Here is a 9,805-nt window from a genome sequence, read left to right as displayed (position 1 = left end):
TTCGACAAGCTGTTTTTTTTCTAGTTGACTACCAAAAGCAAGTGGCACTGTTGCACTGAGAATGCTTTTCTATTGTTGTAAGTGAACAATTTTTTGTTGCCATTTGGTTGCTTTTATTTTCATGTATGGAATATGTTTTTGTTGCTCTATTGATTATTTCTCTATACTATATATGTATAGTTTGGTGCACAAATGTGATGATCTGCTTGTTTTTGATACTGAACAATTATATTGTGTAACAACTTGATTTTGTTCCTATTTATTAGGTTCTATACTGTGTGAGACATGTTTATGTTGCTCTGCTATTGATTTCTCTATATTGTATTTTGTTCCTGTTCGCTATGTTATACCGAACAATTGTGTTTACAAGAGCATGATTTTTTTTCCAATTTGTCCGGTTCTTTATTGTGCGAGACATGCGTTTGTTGCTCCATTATTGATATTTCTGTTGTGTATTTGTATACTCCAGTGGCAAATGTGATAAATTCCTTGTTTCTATTATCAAACATGATAAGTTTGTTGTATCTATTACCAAGCACCATGGAATATTATCGAATAATAACGAGTATGTAATAACGTGTTAAATGAATATTTATGAATAATAATCAAACATATTATATACAAATGAATTGCATTCTAATGTCATTTGGTATTCGAATTGAATTCAAATAATTGTAAATGAAGACTTCGAACCTGAGCATAGATACTGGAATTTGATTCAGTACATGTCCTAGCTGTGATGGTCTTTATTCACTTCAGTTGGCCATAAATGCATGTAACCTGTGATAATTTCATCCCAGTCTTGGGTATTTTTGTTTCTCTTGTCATATGCTTGCGCAAATGAATATGTGCATTTAACATCGTATGACTAGTTTTTATGTTAATTACTACATGTCGGTGTTTTCTTTTTTCATTTTCATGAAAAAAGAAATCTAGTCATTGTTTTGATTTTTTTTTTTTTTTTTAAGCCCCTCAGTTTATATTCATTGTAAATTGGAATAAGTTAGTAAGAACCACTGTCAACAGCAGATTGTATTGTGAACCTCCTAATTTGTAGAGTTGTGTTTCTCCTTCACCACCTAGTTTTGGTAAATATACATAAAGTAAGGGCTTTTTACATTAGTCCCTGATATCTTTCATATTTTGATATTAGTTTCTCAATTCTTCATATTTTGAAATTAGTCTCCTAGATTTTTCAGCGTTTTGAAATTAGCCCTCAGATTCTTCAAATTTTGAAATTAGGCCACCAAATACTCTTTAAGTGATATGAAATTAGTTCCTTCTGTTAGCACCAGGTTGAAAGATTTTGGAGACTAATTTTAAATCACTTAAAAGATTTGAGCAACTAATTTCAAAATATAAAATTTTGGGGGATTAATTTCATAACAAATTTGAGGGACTAATTCAAAATATGAAGATATTAGTCCCAAAAAATAATGGTCACTGTAGCAGTATTTTCCTATACCGGGGCACTATTTTCTAGCTTTACTGGGGGGCACTATTTTCTGCGGTCTTGTGAGCGGTGCAACTTATCGAAGTGATTGATGCAGTGTTTTACCATTTTATATAAAGATCTTTCAAGTTTCAGAAGTTCTTAGCCCCGCTCATTTCTGGTTTAATTAGTTTAGCATGATTAAAACTCATATGAGCATTTGACAGTTGATTATGTTCAGGTACCAGCTGCCAAATGAAATGACATTGTATATCAATATGCTTCGTTCTATCATGAAAAACAGGATTCTTGGTCATTGCTATAGTAGACCTGTTGTCACATAAATTTCTATAGTTTCCTACTGCATAAAACCAAAATGAAAAAGTACTTTATTAAGCCACAAGGCTTGTCGTATTGCTGCTACATATTCTGCTTCGGAAGATAAAAGAGCCAATATCTCTTGCTTCTTAGAACTCCATGTTATTGCTCCGGAATCAAAGCTAAAAAAATCAGTCAGGTTACTGTACCCCAACCTGCAAAAAATATAAAAAAAATAAAAAAGGAAGTCTTCTCAAACTGAATACCAATTTAAGCTCAAAATATAACCACGTTGGGGTCAAAAGCCTCGTTGAATTTTAAGCTCAAAATATAACTACGTTGGAGTCCAAAGCCTCGTTGAATTTTAAACCTTAGCTCTGCTCATTCACACCTCTAATCACAACGTCGCGCAGCCCCAAAATTCGGACAAATCAACAATGCATGACAAAAAAAGATGGTGACATTCTGAGCAAAGATCGCATTGTTCACAATAAAATACCATTTGACACGACTTATGTAACTCAAGAACTACAAATATAGTCTTATTAATAACTGCAGCACAATTTAAATGAGAAATGGAATTGATATGCGCTCACAATCAAAATTTTAGCTCGTTGCACAGAACAGCAGAGAAGTGCATTGGAGCCAAGCTCAAAACTACAAAAAAGGATTTACTCATTCGCATCATCAACTTAAAATTTTCTGAGCTTTATTATCATCAACTTAAAACTTTCTGAGCTTTATTAGGTCGCCCGCTGAATGAATCAGCTTGGCGCTGTCTCTTGCCATCGGTTTGTCTATTTACCTTGCTGCCCCTACCCCTGCAATACAGCAAAAGGTTGATATCAAACTGTATTATGAAGTAATGTAAAAGACGAAAGTTCATGAATTTGTGAAAACATAGTAATATGATAATAAGAAGGCAATGGGAAAAGCGAGAATGAAAGAGAAACCTGGATAGCCTTTTACTTGCTTGAAATAAAAGAAGAATGAACTCAAACTCACTTCCTTTTCTCTTTAGAAGAGAATTAAAAGAGAGGCTACAAACATAGGACCAGGAGGCAAATAGCCCCCAGGAAGCAGGGTCCTGCATCTATTCTATTCTTATATATATATATATATATTATATATATATATATCATATATATTGAGAAAATGGGAGAAACTTAGTACCAAGTTGCTTAAAGCCAACTTGGTAGTGATGTGCGCCTAATCTTTGACCCTACACAACTCAAGATAGAGCCGCTCACACCACCTTCAACCAACTCAATGTAGATGTAGTGCGAAAGAAGGCCACGATCACTACAAAGTTGTTATGAAGCAACTTGTACCAAGTTTCTCATTTCTCCTCTCTCCTCTCCTCTTATAGATACTCTTATATACTTAGTATATATATATATATATTACTATATATATATGTCACTTGATGTTGGACGTCCACTAAGTTTCTTAGCTCATTGATGACCTACTTGTTGAGCTAAATGGGGATGATCCGCTCCGCTTGAACTCCTGATCTAGTATAACCCCAACACACCAAGTTTGCGGGGCTGAAACCGCTCACGTTTGACCATTCATCCACTCGTATCCAATCTTAACTGGTTTTAAATGAATAGAATTTTTTACATTGCTCGACGGGGCAGGCGTCAAACCACACGACGGGTTCACCCTAAATTTGCGTGTGTTGCGGGTTTTTAGAATATGTTAGATCAACGTCAACGCGAACGGAATCATCCAAATATAGCTCAATCAAATGATCCCTCAATAATAAGAAACTTAGTGGACGTCCATATAAGATTGACAATATTTAGTTAATATATTATACGCTATATCATAATATATAGTATATAGTCATATATACCTATATATAGAGAGACGAGAGACGAGAAATATGCGGTTATGCTTGTACCCAAGCATAAATTTTGCTGATTTGGTAGTGGACTAGTGAGGATGGCCCACAATCCCTCCACTCATTCAGATAGTCCGGGACCACATGTCAATGGGTAAGAATAAGAAGTACGATGGCGGATATTCTAACATTTGACATTACACATAGATGAGATTATTGCCACTTCTACTACCAAACATAACTTTTTTAGTCATTTGCGTACCAAACATACCCATTTTTCAGCACACAGCACACACACTACTACACAAACACACCAACACACACACATTGTATATATATATAGTTATATATTATTTATATATATATATAAGCCGAGCCACCTTAGATTGAATCTAAAGGATCACATCTCAATAAATGGATTGAGCTAATTCAATAATGGATAATCTACTCTATTCAATATTATCTAAATCTCTCAAAACATCTACAAAATAAAAATCATAATGTTTGAATATTTCTAACATATATTTTTCATTCTCTTTGGTTGTGTTGTATTTTACTATCACCTGATGCATTAGTAAATACAACCAAATATGCCTAATTTTTTGCTTATATGTCATCTGAATCATATAGATCAAAATGAACGAAGTGGACGTGTATATCTAATTTTGAAGGTACATCCTTAGATTCAATCTAAGGTGGCTCCTTAGAATCATATTTCTCATATATATATATATATATATTCTATTTTTTCGTGCGTGTCCGCGCGATAGTTTTCACTAGTTACATGAATGACAAGTAGGATTTTTTTTCCAATGCTTTAGTCATGAAAACCACACCATCATGATGATTTCTTTTGCATGTGTTGGGGAATTTTACTCCCCGCGTACTACGATCCCCCCAACTCGGAAGCCGGCTCACAATCAAGAAGAAAGAACACCGAGATTTACGTAATTAGGTCGACCAACTTTGACCTACATCCACAGGGCAATAATTCAAAAAATCCACTATATATCAGAGAGAACTACAAGAGGAACCACTCAACTCTCGCCTCTCAATCTCTCAACCTCACATGCATAATCAACTCTCATTTTCTCTCCAAAAACTTCTCCTAACAATCTTTTGAACGGACAAAAACTGTGAAACTCTCTCCCAATGTTATAATCTTTTGCACGAACAAAGACTACGAAACCCTCACCTCTCGCACAATATTCTTAAATCAGGCTACGCTTCCGCTAACCTTAGATTATAAGAATATTGGCTCTCTCTCTCCTCTCCTTGGTTTTTCCTCCAATAATAGAAGAATATATATAGGGAAATCAAAACACTATCGTTAGCCTAACTTCCTAACTAGAATAGGATTCAAACTCCTAATCATGATGAGGCCCAATCTTCTAATCATGATAGATCTCTAACCCTATTTAATTATTATGAAGTTATACAAAGAATCAAAGACACAATTCCAACAGCATGTTCTCAATATGAAATAGAAGAGTTCTTTACTTGTTAACTTCTAAAACAATAGAAAATTTGTTTTTCTTTTGAGGTCATAATTATAACCCAAAGTATGTGCAACAATATGGTAATGCTAAATTCCATGCATCGTACGGGTAACAATTAATTTTTATAACACTGGAAAGCTAGACTTGCAAAGCAATTTATGCAGTTTAAACGAATAAAGAAGATTTATCAAAAAAAAAATTGAATAAAGAAGATAAAAACTTGAACGGGCTAAAAAATAGATTAGAAGATTTGAGGAAAGATGTTTACCTTCCCCTGTAATTATTTCCTTTATTTTCCCTGTACTTCTCTTGATTACCACGGAGCTTGCTCCAGTACTCCTTTTCTGCATCACCTGAATTCATACATGCAGAGAAGAGAATAGGTCAAGAAACCGAGCATCGCTAAACCTCAACAAAACCCATTTCGAACTGAATGATGGTGAGGAAGCTGATTAGCAGGTCCATGATTATGCTTAATAAAATAAGTAATAAAGTGAGTCAGACTACTGAAAATTGTTGTATAAAGGGTATGACACAAAATATCTCCAGACATTAGTAGCATGTTAGACAACCATGTGTATAGGCTACGGCCTTCTGAAGCAAAAAAGGATAATCATATGTATTACGGTACAACATCAATCATATTATAGTGTAGACTAGTTTACATACATCTGATCTCTCAGGTTGAAGTTGGATATTGAAACTAACTCAATTTACAAGCAGACAAGAGTTTTTAGATCCGGAGTATCACATTTTTCAAAGAACATATGTGGTCCCAAGCTGGTGGTAGTTTAGATCTACATCAAGTAAACTCTATCTATAGCTAGTAATGTTAAAATATTCTACACGAGTGAATTATAAGAAAATCATTTTACATAAAGAACAACAATTTTCTGTAGATCAATACCAACCTTGAAATTTCAATAATGAAATATCAAATGATCCCCGTCATCTTTTTCAGTTCACATGTATGCTCTGCAAACTAACGCTCAAACTAAAAGTCACATATTGAGCAGCTTATTGTTACGTATACCTGCGGAGGGTTTCACGTTTTAATGCCTCTCAAATCTCATTAGTTACTTATTAATCCCCTAAATCTTTAGTTTTCTTGCCATATAGTCCTTCTATTAGAGAAGCTGTTAACTTCTCTAACTCTAGTTGATTTAATGCTTAACCCAACAACTTAAGTTACCTTACTTAAGTTACCTTACTGCTACTCGGGTATACATTTCCCTCCCAAAGTTTAGGTTTAGAGGGAAGCTAGCCATGGGAATGACCTCAATTTTGGGTTTGGGGGGAGCATGGGAATGATCTCAATAATGGGTATTCTACCTAATTCCGTCACATTTAACAGTCATTAATAACACCACCTAACACTAACACGAGGGACGGATTGCCAAGAAAACTAAAGATTTAAAGGACTAATAAGCAAATAATGAGATTTGGGGGACTATTTGGCAATTAACGATGACTCAAAGGACCGACATGCAATTAACCCAAAAAAGTAAACCGGTTGCATAAGTGAAACTACCTTGGGGAAAAAAACAATAATAACTCTTGCACAATGGGGTGTGTTAAGAGTATTTTGGGTTTAGTCTCTCTTTAGTTTAGTCCGACATCAGTTAGGAACTTAACTGTACCATCATTTCGTTAATATAAATAGATAAGGAGAGGCTACTAAATAGCTAACTTCTTTTTCTCTAAATCCTCTCTGTACAAAACAACATGGTATCAGAGCTTAAACCCTAAACCCTAACCCTAGCCGCCATTCAAAAAAAACCACTGTAGTCGCGCCTCTCACTTAAACCCTAATCTCAAAAAAACCACTAACCCAATCTCAAAAACGCCTAGCGACCTCTCTCACCTGCTCACCGAAAATACCACTGCCTTCCAACCTGACGACGTGACACCGTTCTCCCTCCACCTGCCTGACAGTCGACGCCGTTACGTTCAAGCCTCACCTTCCTGACGACGATAAAGCCGCATCTCCAACATTTGTCGCCTAAGCCCGTCGTCTCCACCTGCCGAAGTCGCTTGCCGTTCACCTGTCGACGACGACGGCCGCCGGCCGCCGACTCCACCTGCCGACGCCGACACCGCCCTCTCCACCTGTCGAAGTCGTCGCCTCCACCTGCAATTTTTTTTAAGATCTGAAAATATAGAGATCTTCTAAAAAAACTATATATATCACTTTGCTTCCCTCGACATGTCAGCCCTCGAACTGATGAGGTCCCTCGTCGAGTCAGTCCTAGAACTGATGCGAGGAAGAGTGTTTATCTCAATTTGATGAGATATTCCACTTTCTGTTCTTGTTTCCTTCATGAAACACGAATATAGAGGTTGGCTTGGGTTTTGTGAAAAACAAAAGTCAGTTCTCTCTTGGGTTGATATCATTTCCGCGACTCCTTTTCTGAATTGGAGAACTAATCGAATATATGTCCTCTTGATTTGTTGTTTTGAGCATCTGTTTGTTTTAACATCTGTCTCAAGGAGGGTTTCGATTGTATTCGTCTGTTTTATGATGACCAGTTTGACTGAGAACAAGATTGCAGACCCGCTGGTCCAGACAAAAGTTTCAGAGATCTTTGCTGGAAAAATTACAGATCGAAAGTTAGATGACAACAACTACCTACAGTGGAAGAGAGTTGTTGAGATCTACGTGGCTAGTCGAGGCAAGACCAGTCATTTGTTGTCCAACCCTCCTACTCCACCGACAGATGTTTGGACATTGGAGGATAATATTCTCCTTCATCAGATCCTTACTACCATGGAACCAAAAGTACAGGACCTTGTTTTGCATTGTAATACTGTCAAAGAACTATAGACTTTTCTTCAATCTCTCTATGGCGGAAGCAGCAACATCACCAGAGCTTATGAGGTGATTCAGGCGTAATTCCGTAAGAAACAGGAAGACACATCCTTTGATGACTATTATGGAGAGTTCAACCGTCTAGCTGAGGAACTTCGACAAATTTTTCCAATGACTTCTGACGTCCAACAAATGCAGAATCAATGGAGCCGCTTGATGGTACTCACATATTTGGGTGGTCTAGATTCAGTTTATTCCTCGGCCAGGCCCCAGATTATGGGTAGTTCTGCTGTAAGCTCCCTTTCAGAAACCTATCATTTTCTTAAAAATTCTATTCTAGCAGCACCTTCAGCTCCATCACCCACCTCAGACCGATCAGCTCTAGCCACTCAGGGCATGTCTCCATCTAGTCGTAGTGGACACTTTGCTGGTCGTGGTAGAGACCGTGGGTATTCAGAGATCAGACGTGGCCACGGTGGCAACTGAGGTCACAAAGGACGACGAGGAGGTTTCCTCCAAGGAAATCCACCCGAGGATATTTCTCTGACTTGTAATTACTGTCATCAACCTGATCACATTAAATACAACTGCCCGGAACTTGAAAAGAAAAAGGCAAAAAGTGGTGCATATATGACTTCTTAGGACACATCTACTGAAACCGAACAACCGTCTACATCTGTTTTTCACGATGAACAGCTTCAACGTCAATTTGAGCAGTTCCAGCTATTTCAACAATACCAGAATTCACAAGCACAATCTTCCTCTTTCTCAGCTACTCTTGTGCGTGCAGGTATATCTTCTCTCACATCGTCTTCGTCTAAACCTTGGATTATTGATTCAGGAGCTACTGATCATATGACTAGAAATCGTAATATTTTGTCATCATTCTCTAATGCTTCTAACCATGTCATTCTAGCTGATGGATCACGCACAGCAGTTAGAGGTATTAGCAAGGTCATTCCTACTTCTAATCTTCCTTTGTCATCTGTTTTCTATTTACCTAGTTTTCCTTCCAATCTTTTATCCGTTAGTCAAATTACAAAACGTTTAAATTGTACTGTGACATTCTTTCCTACTCATTGTTTATTTCAGGATCTTGTAACGAGGAAGACGATTAGCACAGGACGTGAGCGAAAGGGTTTGTATGAGCTAGAGTTGGCTTCTGATCATGTGGCTTATACCAGTACTTTATATGCACTTGATTACCACTGTCGGTTTGATCATCCATCTCTACATGTTCTCAAAATGATTATGCCCTCTTTAAGTGGTATTTCCACCTTAGATTGTGAGTCGTGTCAGTTAGGAAAACACCATCGTGTGTCGTTTCCTAATCGAGTCAATAACCGAGCTACTAAGCCATTCGATTTGGTTCATTCTGATGTTTGGGGTCCATGTTCAATAAATTCAAAAATGTGATTTAAATATTTCGTTAGCTTTGTGGATGATTTTTCACGTGTTACATGGATTTATCTTTTGAAATCCCGTTCTGAAGAGTTTTCTATTTTTAAAATATTTTATTCAAAAATCATGACTCAGTTCAACACTCAAATTAAAACCTTATATCATGGAAGAGTAAGAAACAAAGTAAAGTGTCTCGTTCGAGTGCAGAGTCGAAGTATACGGCCATGGCTAATGTAACGTTAGAGATGATATGGATCAGAGATTTACTGACTGAAATTAAACTCCCTCCTGAGTGTCCTATGAGCTTATATGAAGACAATAAGGTGGCAATCCATATTGCTAAGAATCGTATTTCATGAGAGAACGAACATATTGAAGTTGATTACCATATAATTCGTGAAAAACTCATGGAGAAGATCTGGGTATGTATGATGTATACACTCTGGTTTGAAGGGGAGTTATTTTGGGTTTAGTCTCTTTGGTTTAGTCCGACATCAGTT

The 9,805-nt window shown here is 36.7% G+C and overlaps 1 protein-coding gene across 1 annotated transcript in view; it reads right to left on the bottom strand.

Moving 5' to 3' along the window:
* The window catches only part of LOC109825337 (la protein 1-like), a 28,444-nt gene continuing 20,827 nt past the window's right edge, over positions 2,189–9,805 (bottom strand). Inside the window, exons 9-11 of the mRNA XM_020392182.1 lie at positions 5,364–5,448; positions 2,473–2,571; positions 2,189–2,441 (exon numbers count right to left, since the gene is read on the bottom strand). Coding sequence (XP_020247771.1) covers positions 2,438–2,441; positions 2,473–2,571; positions 5,364–5,448 — 188 coding nt within the window. The 3' untranslated portion in view covers positions 2,189–2,437. The remainder of the gene's footprint in view (positions 2,442–2,472; positions 2,572–5,363; positions 5,449–9,805) is intronic.

The sequence above is a fragment of the Asparagus officinalis genome, chromosome 10, assembly GCF_001876935.1.
Source record: "Asparagus officinalis chromosome 10, Aspof.V1, whole genome shotgun sequence".
Classification (NCBI taxonomy): domain Eukaryota; kingdom Viridiplantae; phylum Streptophyta; class Magnoliopsida; order Asparagales; family Asparagaceae; genus Asparagus; species Asparagus officinalis.
The sequence above is the reverse complement of the archived record's forward strand: the minus strand, read 5'-3'. Positions and strand labels throughout refer to the sequence as shown.